This window comes from Cinclus cinclus, chromosome 6, assembly GCF_963662255.1.
Source record: "Cinclus cinclus chromosome 6, bCinCin1.1, whole genome shotgun sequence".
NCBI lineage: Eukaryota > Metazoa > Chordata > Aves > Passeriformes > Cinclidae > Cinclus > Cinclus cinclus.
This window is the reverse complement of record NC_085051.1, coordinates 35,873,383-35,893,861: the sequence shown is the minus strand read 5'-3', so window position 1 is coordinate 35,893,861 and position 20,479 is coordinate 35,873,383. Positions and strand designations below refer to the sequence as shown.

The 20,479-nt window shown below is 36.6% G+C and overlaps 1 protein-coding gene across 6 annotated transcripts in view; it reads left to right on the top strand.

Annotated features, from left to right (window-relative positions):
• Positions 1 to 19,497, top strand: part of HECTD1 (HECT domain E3 ubiquitin protein ligase 1) — a 65,892-nt gene extending 46,395 nt beyond the window's left edge. For 4 of the 6 annotated variants that reach the window (XM_062494668.1, XM_062494667.1, XM_062494666.1 and 1 more), the window contains exons 27-43: positions 2,411 to 2,632; positions 4,342 to 4,475; positions 6,577 to 6,733; positions 7,563 to 7,785; positions 10,227 to 10,281; positions 10,521 to 10,703; positions 11,054 to 11,264; positions 11,349 to 11,434; positions 13,021 to 13,148; positions 13,505 to 13,706; positions 13,851 to 13,988; positions 14,262 to 14,869; positions 16,375 to 16,453; positions 16,564 to 16,657; positions 16,970 to 17,120; positions 17,981 to 18,125; positions 18,518 to 19,496. In XM_062494668.1, the coding sequence (XP_062350652.1) occupies positions 2,411 to 2,632; positions 4,342 to 4,475; positions 6,577 to 6,733; positions 7,563 to 7,785; positions 10,227 to 10,281; positions 10,521 to 10,703; positions 11,054 to 11,264; positions 11,349 to 11,434; positions 13,021 to 13,148; positions 13,505 to 13,706; positions 13,851 to 13,988; positions 14,262 to 14,869; positions 16,375 to 16,453; positions 16,564 to 16,657; positions 16,970 to 17,120; positions 17,981 to 18,125; positions 18,518 to 18,655 (2,954 nt within the window). In that variant the 3' untranslated portion in view covers positions 18,656 to 19,496. Of the gene's footprint in view, positions 1 to 2,410; positions 2,633 to 4,341; positions 4,476 to 6,576; positions 6,734 to 7,562; positions 7,786 to 10,226; positions 10,282 to 10,520; positions 10,704 to 11,053; positions 11,265 to 11,348; positions 11,435 to 13,020; positions 13,149 to 13,504; positions 13,707 to 13,850; positions 13,989 to 14,261; positions 14,870 to 16,374; positions 16,454 to 16,563; positions 16,658 to 16,969; positions 17,121 to 17,980; positions 18,126 to 18,517 lie in introns of all 6 variants that reach the window. The other 2 variants (XM_062494670.1, XM_062494671.1) reach the window with 2 other exon arrangements.
• The last annotated feature ends 982 nt before the right edge of the window (positions 19,498 to 20,479 follow it).

Genomic DNA, 20,479 nt, shown 5'->3' with positions numbered 1-20,479 from the left:
ATGGTTTAGCAGTGAACGTGGCAGTGCTGGGTTAACATCTGGACTCAGTCTTTGAGGTCTGTTCTAACCTTAACAGTTCTATGATTCTGTACTTCCTTATTTAGAAATGTGGTATTTGCTTTTAGCGTTTTAAAATATTTTTGAATACTGAATGTTTTTTTTGATGGGGAGATTTTTTTTTTTAATGTATCCTACATTAATGTTGTGATGCTGGGGATGGGGGCGAAGTCTTTTGCAGCTTGCAATAAAAATATAAGTAAGATACTCAAAGAAATCTTTCCAGTAATTGATCCTCCTATAGACAGATAGTGGCTCTGGTTCTGAAGTAGTTCTGTATTGAGGGGAGAGAAAAGAGACCACCTTTGAAAAACATGGTAAAATATTTCAACAGCATATTTAAATGGATGTTTTGATACTGTACACTGCAAAAGTTAGAAATAAGAATGGGGCAACTTAAAAATTTAATTCTGTGATGAAAATAGTAATACTTTATATTATTCTTCATGTAGGAGTTATTTTGACTTATACTTTTTACATGAACTGAAACTGCAAATGGTAACTAACTCATGTTCCTAAAAGAGATCAGAGACTAAATTGGAGCATTCTCATCAGTGTTCACTTAGAGCATTGTAAAAGACTTGATATAAAATATATATATTTTTTTATTATTATTTTTTGGGTTTTCTAGCCTGTTCAGGTTAAAAAAAAACCCAACCAACCAAACTGAAGACCAACCAAACCAAACAAAAAAACCCCACCATCAAACAAACCATTCACAACAACCCAACACCACAAAAATAAAGACCGAAATCATTGTTAGTGAGATAAGTCTTTCTGGACTTTCTGTACTGGTTGTATTGAAAACATGAGTATTTGCCAGAAGCTAAGTGGTGTCTAGAGTAGCCAATTTCCATTTGCTCTTAAATTCAGAGCAAATGAAATGCTGATGCTTAATGGCTTTTTCTGTTTACTGTAACAGCAAAAAGTTTGCTGCTGTTAATTAGCAGGGTGAAAAATGTGAATACTGAGCAACTTCTTTTCAAGCTCTTCAACAACAAAATAACTCTTTGGTTTTTCATTTCCATGCTTTCATAGAGAAAAACATAAGGTTATTAACAACCCTAAATCTAAAATTTGCACTTTCATTAAGTGTTATACTCTTATTTCACACACCCCTGCATTGTTATACTTTTATTTGTATAATGTTGGCTATGTTTTGAAGGGGCAGGGATGTATGTAAGTAACTGTATGAAACAGAGACAATAACATTTGTTTTTCACAAAAAGCTACCAAATTCACTTAGGGGAAGAAGCTTTGTTATATCATTCTTCCAGAGTAGTAACCTTTGCAAACTTCAGTAATGATATGAAATGCAGAGTTGGTTTTTTTTCCGTTTGTTTGGGGTTTTTTTAAAGCAATTTCTCAGATTACATAAATGTCAATAATGAAAATTTTTCATTTAAAACTGAAAAACTTGTATTTGATAAAGTTCAGAAAAAGTTTATTGAAAAACTTAAGGCTTAAGTTCTTAGTATAGATGACCCCTCAACTTTTTGTCTACAAGCTTGTGATTAATCTCCTTGTTTAAAGATAAGTGTGTGAGAACATGTTTTGCAGATTGGGATATAAATGTGTAGTTGCACATAAGTGTAACTTAGTGCACATACCTGAGTATATCTGAAGTTATTTCTGTTGAGTCTACAGTGAATTCAGTTTTGTTTCAGTTGTTCACTAAAATGCATTTGCTGTTTTATTTGAATGTACAGTAAGGTAGCATTTCAGTTGTTGCTTGCTTATTCTCAGAATTATAAATAATCCAACTTAAGTCATGTTTCACAGTACTGTCAGTTTAGGCTTGTTGATTGTGATGAAGATATATTTTAGTAGTTGTGTGAAAAATTAACAAGTCAGAGCTGATTTAGAAACCTTTAAAAAATGCACAATAATCACAGGTTTCACATTTGTTTTACTATGTTCTGTTCCCAATTCACTTATATATAATTTACTTGTTTGCACTATATCATATTGTAATTTAGATGTTAAATTTCATTTTAGGCTTAAAGACAGATCACAATGTTGGAGTAACATATTTCAGAAATTCTTTATATATGTTGAAAATGAAATTAAGTATTTTCACCTTTGTAGTGGGATTTTGGGGATTTATTTGATAAAAATATTTATTTTAAATGTTTACAGGGGAATAAGCTCAGAAGTGGGCATCTATGTTGTAAGGTGCATTTTTGCATTTGGAAACCCTTTCCCTTTATAGTCTGTTTTTCTTTATTATAAAATAACACACTGATAATTTTTCAACCTCAAATATATTTTTCAACACAGGAGTCATGCATGTAAATTGTACTCTTCAAGTCATCAAATAATTTATTTTATCTTACCATATCTTTATCTATAGCTTCTCCTCTTATGGGTGCCCAAAGTTTTCCTAATCTGACTACAACTGGTACCACATCAACAGTGACCATGTCTACATCCAGTGTTACTAGCAGCAGCAATGTAGCTACAGCAACTACAGTTTTATCTGTTGGTCAGTCGCTTAGTAATACTCTAACTACTAGCCTAACATCAACATCTAGTGAGAGCGATACAGGGCAGGAGGCAGAATATTCTTTATATGGTAAGTTTCATTTTTAAATGAACATAAGCATTAGACTTCCCATTAATGACTTTTCCTTTTATCCTGTTGTTGTGATTTTCTCATATAGTAGTTTATTTACTGAAAAGTATTTGAAAGTTGAGCTGTTCATATGTTACTAGTTCTGTAAGGCAGTAAGTAAAATAATGTTAATGTAGTAATATTTTCTTATGTTTTCAAATCTTTATTTTCAGCAGTTTCTATCCCATATTACTATTTTTTATAGTATAGTTTATCTAAGCACTTAAATGTTTTCCCTCATCAAGTTTAGTTCCAAATGTAGTTTGTATATGTACTTCCAATTACAATCAAAATGTTATTTTTTTTTGTTGTATTGTATAGGCATGCTACATGCACACTCTGATACCTTGTTTTATTAGGATTGTAAAGCATCCACCATTAGGCACATTGTGCCTTTAAAATAGCTTTCAGGTATCTCAATACATTAATAGTTATTGCAAAGAAATCTGGAAAAAGCGCACAAAAATTTACAGGAAGAATGATATTACATTTGACAAGCAGATTCAGAGTTGTGTGGACACTATACCCTACAAAACAGACTTTAGGACAGAAGTTACTTGAGGCATATGAATACAGTGAAAAAAGATTTAGATCTTTGGTCAGTAGTATATAGGAATACAGCTGATAAAATGAAGTTAAGAAAATCCTGTTTTGGATATGGAGAAATGTTTCCTAATTTAAGGTTTATTGAATCATGTGATATTCTTGAAAGAAAGATACTTGATTTATTTAAAATGTTATTGGATTAAGATTGTGTTCTATTTTGTTGCCCATTGAAATTACTTGAAAAATTTCTGGTCATTTCAATGGGTATTGGAATTGAACTGCTCAGAGGTAGTTGATTAATATATTTGCACATATCATTTCCCTTTACTCTTTTAATTAAAAGTCCTGTTTGATATGAATGACACATCTTAAAAGTTATCCCCAACAACTGAACAAATGGAGTGCATTCACCTATCAGTAGGGGTGGTAGCAACATTACAAAGGGTGTTTGGGTGGTATAGATGGTTTCTGTGTGCACAGAAAAATGTAAAAGTTCAGAGCTTCATCCCACTCCACTTGGATTGCTGTGAACTTCTTTTCTGGTTTTGGGAGGTTGTTTTTTAAATCTTTGTACTAAGTGAGTAAAATGAAACTTGGCCTTCAACTTTTGTTACAGTAATTAATTAGCAATTGAATCTTTACAGTATCACTCTTAAGCGTTCATCTTACACATCCTTTACATTGTAATTTAAGGTCTAAACCACACATTTTTAGTGGAAATTACATCACTAACCTGTTCTTAAGTTACTGAGACAGAAGCAGACAGTGTGCATTTGTGCACAATTTTCTGGTGATCATCTGTAATCTAAAATAAGTGTAATTATAAAATGTTATAATCAAATGAGAAACAGATCACTCTTGCTGATCACTATTAATAGTTCCAATAGTAAGTGTTTCTATAGTTACTCTATTGGCTAGATGCATGGACTTTTTAACAGGTGTATGATTTCATCACAGCTTTTATTCCTGTTATGCAATAAGCAGTATTTTAGTTTTCTTTTTCTGGTTTAAGTGAAATTTGGTTTTTCACTCTTCCCAATGCTTCTATTCCTTATTTTAAAAAATTTGCTTTAAAAGTTATTCTTGTCTTTTGTTCTATGTGTAAATATATGTATGTGTTATAGATTTTCTTGATAGCTGCCGAGCTAGTACTCTGTTGGCAGAGTTAGATGATGATGAGGATCTACCCGAACCAGATGAAGAAGATGATGAAAATGAAGATGACAACCAAGAGGATCAAGAATATGAAGAAGTTATGGTATAGTATAGTTAGCATTGATGGTATCTTAATTGACTGACAGGTGCTTTAAAAAGCCACCGATATTTTTTTACAATAGGAAGTCCTAGCTACAATATCTCCATTAGTTAAAACAAATTTATTTAGATTTATTTAGTTTCTTGCATATAGTCAAAAACACAAAACTGTTTTTAAACAGCAGCATACCCAAGACCTTACAGCTCAGAATTAACATCTTAAAACCGGGCTGGGAACAAGCTGATAGACAGTAGAAAGAATGGATCACTAGTTTGCAGGCTGATGAAATGGTGTAACTGTGATACGCTGCTGCATTTTGTAGTGGTTCAGTTCTGGGCTGTGTTTAACTGTAGGCCTGTATGGAGCAAGAGTTTGCCAGAGGAAATCTCTCTCTTAAGAATACCCCCAAAACCCCAACAAAAACCTATGGGGTGGGGGCTAAACCTAGCATAGTAGTTCACATGGTTCTTGCCTACACTGTCAGGAGTTCTGGCTTTTCTTTTGCTTGTTCTTTACTGATGTAAATAGTGCTTGGTCTTCCACTATTACTGAAGTGGTCAAAATGAATATTGCAAGATCTAAGAGGAAAAATAAAAGGCTTCACTAATGCTATTTTCATGTTTTACAGAACAAATATAAATATTGTTTTATGGAATTTTAGAAGCTTTATCTTGTAATTTATATGCAAATATTTATTTAATTTGAACCAAAATATTCAGCATTTTAACTTAGTATGTTTATGGTTTTAATAGAAACTCAGGTACATGACTAAACAACTTCTTGTTTCACCTTCTGCAGAAAGATACGAAGTTAGGAAAAAAACAAGTCTACAATCTACAATGCGAACAGTAACTTTCATTTGTAGAATATTGATCAGTTCTTATAAATTATTAAGTGGAGTTACTATTGCTGTTCATGGGAAGTGTCACAAATAGCTAAAATAGACTTTACTTTAGATTACACAGCAAGAAGCAGGTCTGGAAAAGAAAATTTTCCTGTCTTGGGTTCCAGTACTGTTCCCTCTGATATGCCATGCAATTCTTCTCAATGAGAATTTGAACAGGTTAAAAGCTTGTTGTAGAAAATTAATAACCAATTAGTACTTGTTAAAGCTTATTGAAACTTAGATTTTTTTCCCCAGCAAAATAGTTCTAGTTCTGATTTAATCTCTGGATAAAATGTGTATACTTTATATATATCAGTATATGTATATACTTTGGCAAAAAGTGCCTCTTGTTTAAAAAAAAAAAGTTTATTTTTATGTCATTGGATATTTTTGAACCTCTGGTATATTGTAAAGTTTGTGGAATACAGAAAACATCTACACCAAGTTTGGTCTACAGTACTCTGTATTTTCCTGTGTTTTGGTGCTTCACAGAAAGTTTAATTCTTTCCAGAAACTATAAACACACCTGTGCCAGCTTTGATTTATTTTATGTTGATTTTATAGAGAAAATTAACATAATGAAGGGATAGTGAAATGCTGGAATGGGAAAGGTTGACAAGAACCACAGTGGGTCATGTGGTCCAGCCTCCCTGCTCAGTCAGGGTCATCCTAGAGCACATGGCACAGGATTGTGTCCAGATGGTTCTTGAGTATTTCCAGTCTGACAAACTGTCTCTGTGTGTGTTCACTCACACAGTGAAGTTTTTCCTCGTGTTCAAGTGGAACTTCCTGTGTGTCAGTTTCTGTCTCTTGTCCTATTGCTTGGCACCACTGAGAAGAGCCTGGATCCATCTTTTTGACACTGTCTCATCAGATACTGACAGACATTGATGAGGTCCCCTCTCATTTGCCTCTTCTTGAGGCTGAACAGGCCCAGCTTCCTCAGGCTTATCCTATAAGAAAGATGCTCCAGTTCCTAAATCATATTTGTAGCCTCCGTGAGGCCTCTCCAGGAGCTTCATGTCTCTCCTGGCTGAGGAGGCCAGAGCTGGATACAGCACTCCAGATGCAGCCTTAGCAGAGATGAGTAGAGTTGCAGTTTAGATTGTGACTGCTGTATTCATGAACTCTCAATTTTTTTGTCAAATTATTCTCTTTAGCAGAATAAAAAAAAAAAAAAAAACTAGGGTTGTTCATTTCGTTTGTTTGATTGTTTAGGAAGAAGAGGAGTATGAAACCAAAGGAGGCCGTAGAAGAACATGGGATGATGATTATGTACTGAAACGGCAGTTTTCTGCTTTGGTTCCTGCTTTTGACCCAAGACCTGGTCGTACTAATGTGCAGCAGACAACTGACCTAGAAATCCCTCCACCAGGTATGCTGACAAAATATGTGATGCTTAATCTGGCTTTAGGATGGATCTGGGATTCTACCACTATTAATCAGTACAACGTGCTCTTGTGGCAGTGTGGCTCTTCTCTGTTTGAATGAGAGTTTCATCTGCCTCTGCAGATCTAAGCATTATTGAGGGAAAAGTAAGTTAAGTGCTGTTTAAAAGAGGTAAATTTAGGAATTTAAGTAGGATCATCTCTTACTATGATAAATAATAAAATCTCTTGATATGTTAAAGATGTGATAAAGATGCCTGGTTTGACCGGCAGGGACTTAACTGTGTTAAAGGTACCCAGAATAGATTTGATTGGAGAGGATGTGCTGAAACGGTGCAAAGCTGAGGCAGGGGCGGGGTAATGCAGTGATGGAGCAGTGTATATGGTCAGCAGCACAGCACCAGATCTTGCTCCTTGGCTCCTTAGTTCATTTGTGTTCAGCACTGTGGATGTACTCAATGTTAATTACAGAGAGAAATAAGTAGATTTTAGTGTATGTGGAAATAAGCCACTGCTTATTTTGAAGAACTGAAAGGAAGGAATGTTGTAGGAAAAGAAGCATACATGTGCTGTGATAATATCCAAGATGTTACCAAGATATAGGGATCAGTAGGGATTTCAAAATTCGTGTTAATATTACTCCCGTAAAGAAATGGTTCAGTCGTAATTCAGTTCATCGTTAGCACTCTGTCTTTTCTCTTTGGCATGTGTGCAGTAAGTCATTATACTTCCTTATTGAACCATGTTATTGATATTTAAGCCACTTTGTCATGCATTGTGTATTTTGTGTTAAGGGTTCTCAAATGATTTTTGCAGGTACACCTCATTCAGAACTCTTGGAAGAGGTTGAGTGCATGCCTTCGCCACGTTTAGCACTTACCTTGAAAGTTTCGGGTCTTGGAACAACTCGAGAAGTAGAACTGCCCCTAACAAACTTTCGATCTACCATCTTTTACTATGTACAGAAATTGTTACAGCTTTCCTGTAATGGCAGTGTGAAATCTGACAAACTTAGACGTATTTGGGAGCCAACATACACGTAAGCTTACCAGTTTATTGTTCTGTGTAGAGAACACTGTGACTGAATAGGAAATGGATGTTAATTTTTAAACTCCTCCACTGTAATAAGCAATGCCAAAATTAGATTTTTTTGTGTGTTTATGTCAGGATGTTATTACTGTTTTTAAAACTACAGCTGTGCCTGCAAAACCAAGGAAAAAAATAATAACATTTAGGGATCTGCTTGGAAAAATCCCATGGGGTTATAGTCCTAGCAAAAAAAAGAAGCCCAGGAGAGTTCACTGATTTTTTTTTTTTTTTTTCTGAAGATCACTTCCTCCAGACTCAAGAACAGTCCATCACAGTACATAAGAAGTGAGGCAGAGTCAGTAGGAGACCTGTATGGATGAACAAAAAAGTATGAAAGAGAAGCATGCAAGGATCAAGTAGAAGGGTCAGGTGATCTAGGAGGAAGCCTAGTTGTCCCAGTTTTAAGGCAGAGTATTAGGAAAGCCAGAGCATATCTGGAGTTGAATCTTGTGATATGTGAATGGCAGAAGATTAGTGTACACTTACTCAGCCTACAAGTCTGTGGGACTCAATGGAATATACCCACTGGACCTGGCCCCTCTCTATTATTTTTGGAAGGTCATGAGGATTGGAGATACTTCTGAGGACCAGAGAAAAGGAAGTGTCATTCCTGCCTCCCACAGAGGCAGGAAAGATCTAGTGGACTGCAAACTAGTCACTCTTTCATCTCTGGAAAGGTGATGGAGATAGTCCTGGAAACCATTTTCAAACAATGAAGAATAAGGTGATTGGAAGTACGTAGCATGGATTTATGAGCTGAAAATCCTGCTTAACCAGCCTTATAGCCTCCTATTATATGCCTAGGTCAGTGGAGGAGAAGAGAGCAGCAGATGTTATTTTCCTCAGCTTTAGGAAGGCTTTCAACACTTTTTCTTACTGACAAACTTCAAAAGCATGGACTAGATAGTGTGTGAAAAATGCCTGAACTGCTGGGCTCAGATGGTTGTGGTCGTTGGTGTAAAGGCCAGCTGGTGTACCCCAGGGGTTGATATGAATTCAGATGTTTAAGCATCTATGTTAGTGGACTGTTATGATGGGACAGAATGGACCCTCAGCTTCCAGGCAAAACAAAACTGGGGAGGTGTCACTGTTGGACCAGATGGTTGCGCTGCCATTCTAAGAGACATCATGCTGGAGAAATGGGAGCTTTGTGACATTTCACAAAGGGAGATGTAAAGTCTATCAGCTGGGGAAAAGTAACTCTCCATGTGCCAGTTGAGACTAGGGGCCAGCTGGCTGGAAAAGAGGTTGGTGAAAAAGGCCCTGAGGGTTTGGGCGGACATAAAGTTAAACATGACCCACTATGGACTCCAATAGCAAAGAAGATCAGCCGTACCCTGGGAGGACTGAGTGAGGTGATCATCCCCGTCTTCTCAGCACTGGCAAGACACAACTGCAGTGCTATGTCCCAGTTCAGGGCTCCTCAGTACTAGAGAGACATGGACACTGGAGGACTCTAGCAAGGGGCTGCTAGGATGGTTAAAAGGCTGATCACTTCTCTCATACAAAAAATAGTCTGAGAGATCTGGATTTGTCTAGCCTGGAGGAAAAAAGACCTGTGGGCTCTTACCAATGTGTATGAATACCTGATGGAAGGACATTGGGAAGTCAGACTGTGGAGTTTTTTTGTTGTGACATGTGAAAGGACAAGAAGAAAAATGGGCTCAAACTGAAACACAGGAAATTCTATTTAAATGAGATATTGAGGGCCCTTCCTACCTCAACTTTCTCTCGATGTTAATTTGACCATACTAGCTTTATAGTAATAGAGAGAAATTGTAAGACTAAATCATGGGAAGTGTTTTACATTTACTACCCTAATCAATGTAACTTCTGTCATACTAGAAGAATAATTTGTATGAAAGCAACAGCTGCAGTAAGGAGGGGTGCAGTATTTTTAACTGTAGTTCAGATTTCATCCGTGCTTGTGTGTCGTACTTATTTTTTGAGTTGCCTTCTGTCAAAAATTGCATGCTGTAACAGACTGTTTTCCAGTTAGAAAACATGAGAAATAGTTGTAAATGTGCATATTTTCTAAGTTAATGCCCAGCAAGCTTCCCTAGGACCTCAAATTTTTAAAGGAGTTGGTGCACGTGAACTGAAAAATCTCAAGTTGGTTTGGGAAATTGGTACAATGAAGGTTCTTTGATTACTCAGGTCTCACTTAAGGAAACATAAATACTTTGCATGATAAATACCAACATGATGAAAATAGATCTTAAGAACTTTGCTGCCTCAGGGCATCTCAGATGTTATGTGCAGCAAAGAGCAGCTGCTGTTGCTGTTTTACATCACATTATCTAAATGTCACCTAACAAGTCAATATATAACCTCAGAATTTAGAGGATGTGCTGTGAGTATGAAATACTAACTCATTGTTTTGATGTCTAGAATAATGTACAGAGAAATGAAGGATTCTGATAAGGAGAAAGAAAGTGGAAAAATGGTAAGACCTACTTCTGTGCCTTTGTGTTTTATGGCTGCTTTAAGAAAAGCAAAAGAAATATTATTGCAGTTTTTGAAATGCTACATTAAAAAAAACTAACAGTTTTCAATTACTTAAAGAATATTAGTGAGTATATTTGTAAATGCATGCTCCTTTAAAAAAAGACATTATATTTTGCATGTGAAATCTTAAAGACTTTACAATCAGGAAAAACCAACATTTGGTGGTTCCTGTTGTAGGGTTGCTGGTCAGTAGAGCATGTGGAGCAGTACCTTGGCACTGATGAATTACCAAAGAATGACTTGATAACCTACCTGCAGAAGAATGCAGACTCAGCTTTCCTGCGCCACTGGAAATTAACCGGCACTAATAAAAGTATTAGGAAAAACAGAAATTGTTCCCAGCTCATAGCTGCATACAAGGTATATGTCTGCACCCAAAGTTCTTTTTATTATGAATGGCTGTGTGCTTTGTTTTGCAGCTTTAAAGATCCTTGTGGAGGGAGAGCCATGGTATTTATAGGGAAGTTGAATGTCTAAAAGCCAGTTTCAAGTCTAGGTTTTGCTGCTCTTGCCTTTTTATTTTAATATCTTCTGTTAAATGTAGTTGTGTTAAAATGCATTTGAATCATGATTTGCATCTTGCACAATTTGATTAAATGTCGAGTTTATACACAGTAACTGTTTTGATTTTTTTTTCAAATCAACTTGGAATACAGTCCTAAAGACAGCAACACACACAGTTTTCATTCTTAACCATTCTATTTTTACAGGATTTTTGTGAACATGGGTCAAAATCTGGATTGAGTCAAGGGGCTATTTCTACTCTTCAAAATTCTGATATCCTTAGTTTGGCTAAGGAACAACCCCAGGCCAAAGCTGGCAGTGGACAGAACTCCTGTGGAGTAGAAGATGTTCTGCAATTACTTAGAATTTTGTATATAGTTGCCAGTGACCCTTACACAGCACGGACTTCTCAAGAAGGTAACTTAGTTTATTTTGCAGAGCTTCTGAAATATTTTAAAGGAAAAAAAAGTAAAGGAAAACTTTTCTCTTGGTTACTTTCAGAAGGAGATGAGCATCCTCAGTTTAACTTTCCACCAGATGAATTCACAAGTAAAAAAATTACTACAAAGATTCTGCAACAGATTGAGGTATTACACTAATACATTATATGCAGTGTATATATGTAGTATTGTTTTTAGAACTCTCTTACTCTCTTCTGTACCTTAACTGTTTGAAATTATTGTCTTTTGGCCATTTTTGATTTTAGAATTGTTTCATACATATTTTCTTCCTTATATTTTGAATGAGTAAATTCTGTAAGTATGGACTAGTCTGAATAAAACCATGCAGATTGTTTCAGTACAAAGCATACAAAACTTTTTTTACTTGATACATTTTGGTTATGAATATTAATAATAATAATAATGATGATAATTTTTTTCTGTACCAGACATAGATGTTATAATGTAGTGTTTGTATGTCTGGCTGATGATAATGTATAAAAGACAATTGATTGTGTTAGGGTTCACATACATTTTATTATCCATACATTCTACGTAAAGCTTTCAAAAACAGCATTTAGAAAACATCCTATTGGTACCATGTTAGTTAGATACATTGAAAGGAAAACTTTAGGATGTAGTTCTTCAGTAGAACTACATTTTCTTAGACAAATATTAAAGAAGATTCTCAGTTTCATTAGCCCTTTTGTGCTTTTTGAGGTTTGGGTATTTTTTTTTACAGTTACATTGTCATAATTATTTGTTTAAAAAAATGTACAATTTTTCTTGTTCTTTTGAAGACTGTTCTGGCACCGTGAACAACCTTTTAGTAATAATTTCTGTAGTATAGTTTATTATAATTGTATTTCAGAAGGAGCTGTAATAATATTTCAAGGGGATAATTTCCTACCATCAAGTTTCTTTCACCTCTTCTGATATTGAAACCGTAGTATCTAATTTCTTTTGGGCAAAACTCAGGAGTAATTCTTTCTGGGTAATTGGATACTTAATCTCCCCACAGTGCTTTCAGTAGTGTATATCCCAGAGATTTACTACGGCTTCTAGTGTCTGTGTCAAAGCACCTTGTGTCTATTCTAAAGTCCTAGAAAGTTTATGAACTTAGAATCACAGAATATGCTGAGCTGGAAGGGATTCATTGCGATCATCAAGTCCAGCTCCTGCATCTGTGCAGGACATCTCAAGAGTCACACCCTGTGCCTTGAGAGCATTGTCTAAATACTTCTTGAACCCTGTTTAAATACTTCTTGAACACCTGGCTTGGTGCTGGGACCACTTTCCTGAGGAGACTCTTCAGTGCCCAACCACCCTCTGGGTAAACAATCTTTTCCCAATATCTACCCTAAGTCTCCCCTGACTCAGGCCATTTCCTTGGGTCCTGTCACTGGTCACCCCAGAGAAGAGATAAGTGCCTGCCCCTCCTCTTCCCTTCATGAGGAAGTTATAGACTGCAGTGAGGTCTCCCCTCAGTCTCCTCCAGGCTGAACAGACCAAGTAAGCTCAGCTGCTCATCATACAGCTTCTATGTTGATAGCATTTAAAAGGGGGGGGGAAATCTCAGTTACTGAGAAGAAAGGAACTTATTCAAGCACAGGTAAAAACTCTGTACTTGGGTGTTTTTGCTGTGTTTGTACTTAGTTACAAACTTGTTGGGACCACCTAAGTCAAACATTACTAACACTGGTGGCTTTTTTATTCCTTGCATCAAACTACAGGAACCCTTGGCACTAGCAAGTGGAGCTTTGCCAGACTGGTGTGAGCAACTAACAAGCAAGTGTCCTTTCTTAATTCCATTTGAAACACGACAGTTGTACTTCACATGTACAGCATTTGGAGCATCAAGGTAAAAAAATAAATGTTGACTGCTTCCTTTTAATTTTTTACATATAATAGTTTCTAAATTGCTTATTTCCAGAAGGACCTTAATCCTAATAAGACAAATTTTTCCTGCCAAATCTGAATAAGTTTGGATAATGTAAGGAAGAAGATGGAAAAGCTCAGAATGACAAGGAATTTCATTTATCTTCAGCTGAGGACTTACTTGTGTACTTACAGCTAGGTTATCCTATTGGCCAATTTGTCTGGGTTGCAGTTCATTGCATAAAGAACTATAAAATAGTACTCTACTGATTACTGCTTTCAGGTTTTCATGCTGGAAGACATAAAAGTTTTATACAACTGGTGTTTGGCTTTTTCCAGAGCAATTGTATGGCTGCAGAACAGACGTGAAGCCACTGTTGAACGGACGAGGACCACAAGCACAGTGCGACGTGATGATCCAGGAGAATTCAGAGTTGGACGCCTCAAACATGAAAGAGTGAAAGTTCCGCGAGGTGAATCCTTGATGGAATGGGCAGAAAATGTCATGCAGATTCATGCAGACAGAAAATCTGTTCTAGAGGTAAAGCATATCTGCCTAGCACAGCGAGGTTAGATAGCTATTTCTACTGTAATGGACAGGATATTGAATATCCTGTTCCATAACCAACGCTGACCATTGCACTAGGATTTTCTTTTACTATTAACTTTCCTTATGTTTTTCTAGGTTGAGTTTTTAGGGGAGGAAGGAACAGGCCTGGGTCCTACCTTGGAATTTTATGCATTGGTGGCAGCAGAATTTCAGAGGACAGATTTGGGAGCTTGGCTTTGTGATGATGATTTTCCAGATGATGAGTCCCGTCAGGTATATTTTAATTCGTATTTTAAACTGAGTGCTTATGTAAAAAAAAAAAAAAAAAAAAAAGAAAGAAAAATGAGCTAGACATTCAGGAAGGAAGAACACATATGCATACAGCAGCTAGTCATCATGGTCAAGAATGACTGCTCTGGTCCACAGCTTTTTTCTGATTATTCTATTTTTAAGAGAGCAGTGGAGTATAAGTGGTTAGACAGTGCAGATATCTAATTAAATCCAGCTTTATCCATGCCTGCTTTTTTTGTCTGTCTCTTAAATCAGGTTGATATTGGTGGTGGATTGAAACCGCCTGGCTACTATGTACAGAGATCATGTGGACTGTTTACAGCACCATTCCCACAAGATAGTGATGAACTTGAAAGAATAACCAAACTCTTTCATTTCCTTGGAATTTTCTTGGCTAAATGCATTCAGGACAATAGACTTGTGGATTTACCCATTTCTAAGCCTTTTTTTAAACTCATGTGTATGGGGGACATTAAAAGTAACATGAGTAAGTTGATATATGAATCACGGGGTGACAGAGACTTGCACTGTACTGAAAGTCAGTCAGAGGCTTCTACAGAAGAAGGACATGATTCGTTGTCAGTAGGAAGTCTGGAAGAAGACTCCAAATCAGAATTTATTCTTGATCCACCGAAACCTAAGCCTCCTGCCTGGTTTAATGGAATTTTGACGTGGGAAGATTTTGAATTAGTAAACCCACATAGAGCTAGGTTTCTAAAAGAAATTAAGGACCTTGCAATTAAAAGACGTCAAATCTTAAGCAACAAAAATCTGTCAGAAGATGAAAAGAACACAAAACTGCAGGAATTAATGCTGAAGAATCCATCAGGTTCAGGACCTCCTCTTAGCATAGAGGATTTGGGGTAAGTTTTCATATTTATTTATAGATAGGCAAACAGTGTTGTGTTAGAAGCCAACATGTAATTACAAATGAAGATTTCTTAGTTTAAAATAGCATCATTGCAACGGGGAATCCATAGAGATGCAGCCATATTCTTTTTCCTTGGTTTGAGGATTTTGTCTCCTCACTTGCTCAGTTTCCTAATCTTAAATGTGGCTATGCTGCAGTGGTGTATGACTCTGGAAACATAAATACTTGTAAACACAAATACTTGTAAAATCACAGCTTTAAAAAAAGGGTGAATCAGTAATTTGTTTGCTATGATAAACTGAAAAGTATTAAGTTTTTTGGAGCTTTTATAGAGGACAGAATGACATTTCAGATTGTGTTTCTAGTGCAGTGTTTGAATCCATGTTGAACAAGAGCACGTATTGACTTTTAGTAACTGTAAAAGACAAAGTACTCATACCTGTGTAAACCCATGACAGGATGTCATCCTCCCTAGTTTTAAATATTTCCTTTGCAACAACAGTTTTTCTACCATTGATATTATAGGTTGTTATATTCATATTGTGCCATGAAAATTGTGTAGTGTCAAAGTTTGGTAATTATTTATGGCCTTGGAATCATCTGTCCTGAGCTGAAAGGAACCCCCAGGGAACAACCTGCACAGCGCCATCCCCAAGAGTCACACCCTGTGCCTCAGAGCACTGTCCAAACACTTCTTGAGCTCTGCCAGGCTGGTGCTGTGACCACTGCCCTGGGGAGCCCATTCCAGTGCCCAGTCGCCCTCTGGGTGAAGAACCTTTCCCTAATATCCCACCTAAACCTCCCCTGACACAGCTTCAGGCCAGTCCCCGTGTCCTGTCCCTGTCACCGCAGAGCAGAGATCAGTGCCTGCCCCTCCTCTCCCCATCATGAGGAAGTTGTGACTGCAGTGAGGTCTCTCCTCAGTGTCTCTTTCTCCAGGCTGAGCAGACCAAGTGACCTCAACCAGTTACGGCTCCCTCTCTAGACCCTTCCCCATCTTTGTAGTCCTTCTGTCAGTGATCTGTAATAGTTTTATATCCTCAAAGGGCTTGTGGAATTTAGCCTGGGTTGTTATGGAGAGAAAGCAAGTCTCGCTGTTGAAGGGCCTAATAGGTTAAGTGGCTCTGTAATTGGTATTGCTGGAATTCAATATAAATTATTTTTCTGAATTTGTGAACTAAATTAAATGGTTTTGAGTAGTTTTGAAGCTGATAGCTTAAAGATATAAAATTTCTAAAATTTTCAGTGGTTATCAAATCTAAATAGGGAGTGAGAATATATTTGCATACCATATGTTTGAAACATTATCTGTGTAGTCCATTACTGTTTGTAGTTCTGTGCTTTTGTATGTACATGAACAGTGGTTCAAAGTGATGTACTCACAATGATTTGAAATCCAGTAAGGTTCTTTTGGGTGTGACAGATTATAAATCTGGTGTGTTTATGAAAGTAGTAGCACACTTGTTTTCAATTATTAACTACCTTTGTGTTGTGAAGTTTAAATTTCCAGTTTTGCCCTTCATCCAAAGTATATGGGTTTACAGCTGTGGATCTCAAACCAGGTGGTGAAGATGAGGTAAGGAAATAACCTACCTTACAATTTAACGAGCAGTTAAATTTTTATTGTCTCAACAATAACTTTAATGAACAGTGAATTCTTACAGTATATATCTACTGTCTTTGCAGACTGTAACAATGGATAATGCAGAGGAGTATGTAGATCTCATGTTTGACTTCTGCATGCATACTGGTATACAGAAACAAATGGAGGCCTTCAGAGGTAACTGCAAATATAACAACATATGTAAAGTTAGGTGGAATAATGGGTGTTTAGGGCATGCTGATTTAAAGTGGTGGCATAGAATGGCTTTCAAAAATAAACCTTCTATTTAAGAATACAGTAGGTGAGATACTAAGTTCAAAATACCTTTGCATTAGTTATGCTGTTTTTAATTGTGAAGATGTCTCATTTAATTTAATTTAGAAACTACTGATTGATTTTGGTTTGACTAAAATACGACTTAAATGCTGACATTATTTTATAAACATTATTTGGATTCATGTTTATAACTGTATCTTATGTAAATTAAAGATGGCTTCAATAGAGTCTTTCCAATGGAGAAGCTGAGTTCCTTCAGCCATGAAGAGGTTCAGATGATTCTTTGTGGAAATCAATCACCTTCTTGGGCAGCTGAGGATATCATCAATTACACCGAACCCAAACTGGGATATACAAGAGATAGGTACTTTTATTCAGAGTGATTTTAAAATAGTAGCTAAAAGAAAATGTCAAGTGATAAAGTGATACAATGTCCAGAATATTTATTAGATGAAGATGTCAAATTGGATCAAACTGGTGGTTACTGAAGAGCAGATGATTGTCTAAAATTGGATGAGATAACCATGTGTTACAATAGATAGGTTAAAAGGTTCTTGGTAGTTTTGTGATGAGAGAAGAAATTACTCAAATGCAAGTAACTAGTGAAAACGTAATGTCAGCTAATACAGATTACTAAACATTAAGATTTTAGAGTTTTTATTCTCATGTTTGAGAGTAGTTATAATTTCTTTCTGGCTGTGTACAGTTGTTAGTTTGCCTATATTTCTTATTCCTTTCTCTTGAGGTGTAGTTAAAAAAGAAAGTGTACTATGCAAGGGACAGATATACTTAGCAGTGGTTGGCTATCAGAAGGTGGTCTTGATGTTTTCAGGTTTGTTTGGTTTGGGATTTGTTTTTGCTGCTTTTTATGTTTGCTAGCAATAACATACAAATTACTTCTGGAACTGTGTAAGTCTGCTGAAATGTTTAAGCTCTACTTCTCCACGCAGTCATATGCATTCAAATGCAAGATACCCAAATAAGACCCCAAGATAAGTATGTACCTACATTTTTCTTGTGTAATACTCTGCAAGGAGATTGAAGACTATTGTTTTGGATTTAAGGATGTTTTTTTCTTAATATTCAACAGGCTCTAGAATCTTACAATGTCTGCTTAACCATGACTAAAGATTGTAATTCTACTATGTCAAGTTAAGAGAAATTTTAAAATTTCCACACTCTCTTGTAGTGTTATCAGAACTAATTCTTTTACTTTATTTTAAGCCCTGGATTCCTTCGATTTGTGAGAGTCTTGTGTGGTATGTCTTCAGATGAGAGGAAGGCTTTTCTGCAGTTCACCACTGGTTGTTCGACACTCCCACCAGGAGGGCTGGCAAACCTCCACCCTCGGCTCACTGTTGTGCGCAAGGTACGGCACCTCCAGGCCACCCTTTGATCCAGCTGCTTTGGCTTGGCAACACAAAGAGTTTTTTACATTAACAACAATGATTTTTATTTTTGTTAATTTATGGCACTATCCTAAGGTTTCAATAGCAACCTCTTGTTTCAGGTCTGCTTTTTGACACCATATATATATATAATATATTTTCACATATAATTCATATATTTAAATATAAAAGTATTAATGTACAAATAAAGCAAATATATTTATAAATTGCCCTGTAGCTTTGCTGATGCTGTTGTTTCTTGACAACTGGTGTTAGGTATGCAGCAAGTGCCATGAATTAGAGGACTTCACAAGTTTTAACTTCCATACTGAGTGCTGTGAACAGCTGCAGTAAAATTCTTGTTTTTCCTCAGGTTGATGCTACAGATGCAAGTTATCCATCTGTGAACACATGTGTGCATTACCTAAAGTTGCCTGAGTATTCTTCTGAGGAGATTATGAGGGAGCGTCTGCTAGCTGCTACCATGGAGAAAGGCTTCCACCTCAACTGAGCCGCTGACTGCAGCCTGGCACACGGAAGTGTTTTTGATACTAGTGAAGCCTCTTGTGTTTGTGTGCAAAAAATCCGATCTCCACGCTGTGCTCTGATGAGACTTGCCTTTTTTTCACCTGTGAGGCTTTAGGAAAATGCGGAATGTTTGTTAGCTGCTAATGACAAAATAAATCCTTGTAACTACACAGCCAGCAAGAAATTGGCACAGAACATTGTGTGATGCTTCAAGGGCTTGCACAACTGGAAATTAAGGTGTTTCTGTTTGACTGTTCCAAAGAACAGATCATCAGATTTTCAGTGTTCACTGATACAAATTTCTAACAGCGTATTGTGTAAAGTTTGTCTTTTAATACCCTGTACACTACGGTTGCCATCACTGATCCCTGTTTTGCTGGCTTTAAGCTAACTGGTCAGAAACTTGCTTCCTTTAAAATTTAGACTTAATGGGCATCTCCAGCCTTTTCTTTTTTAATGGTGCCTGCACTGTTGGAGTATTTTAGTGGGTTTTTGCGTATAATCATGCACAACCATTTTTTTTCTTCTTTTTTCTTTCAAGTGGGAATATATTTTGATTTCTCAAATGCCCTGCTATAAAGATCAAATCCTTAAGTGTGTTTGTGCAGCTCAACAATAAAGCTATTAAAAAACACTGGTTCCTAGTGCAAGGCACACTTAAAGCAAGTTTGACTTTCGGTTGTATTTTCTTTGTATATTATAAACATTTATTTAACTTGTTGCAGTTTGAAGTTTAAAAAAAAAAGCACCCAATGTGTAAGCTCAAAAGTAATCATTAAAATGTTTGCAACATATAAAAATGTCTCTTCTGAATACTTTATTAATACTTACTAAATCTCTGTACATGTTCTGAACAACAGGCCATGCTTTTTTAAAGGTTTCAAAGAACTACATAAGAGAACTACCTATCTCACAAATTCATCTCTGTGTTCAAATCTTTTCAGAGTAAATGGAACTTCTTAAGAATGCATCTGGCAGTGATAACCTGCATGTGGCAGGTTTTGGTGCTCTTCAGTGAGCCCATGTGACCTGAGACTATAGTTCTTCATTACACTGGAAAAAAATCTGGCTCAGGTGGTACAGCTGATTCAGCTTTACTTGAGGTGGACTGGCTGTCTTGGTGTTAGCACGTGATATTTATTGGAAAAAAGTGGCTTACAGTAAGATAAAGCAAGATGACACTATGGCTTTAAAGAATTTAAAGTAGTTGATACCAGGAAAGAAGAAAGGCTATTGTATGTAGTAAGTTTTGCTTTGTGCCAGTTTTCTTTGGTAACAACTTTTTCTCAGAGCACTGCTGAGAGGGGCTTGCCAAAAGACTCTGCCTTGCACATCACAACAGGTTGGTGCCAGATTTCTTTTCATGGCATTGTTTGTAGGACTTCACAGCATTGTTTTTGAGGTTTTCCCTAACGCAGAATTAATTGGAGGGGAATATCCACCATCCTGCCCACTCCTGTGCCTGTTGTTTTTCAGACACCTCTGTCCAGGTTTATGCAGCTCTGCTCCAGTTCCAACATCATCTTGTTTTGATAAACGTGTTACTGTGGATTATTGTCACACACAACACTTTTTGCTTCTTAGACCCTGGTTTCTGAGTGGTATTTATGTGACCAGTATGTGCTTTCACATACAAGAATATGCTTGTTCAGTATCAGATTATTAGGGTTGGGCTGGAGGTTAAGAAGATGGAGGCAATAACAGTTCTAGAAAGGTAAGTGGAAGTAAGCTGAGACTGCCAACTGTTCCCTGACTTACAGAGTAGTATGCAGTGTGAATCAGCATGCTGGATGCCTGGGCATGCAAC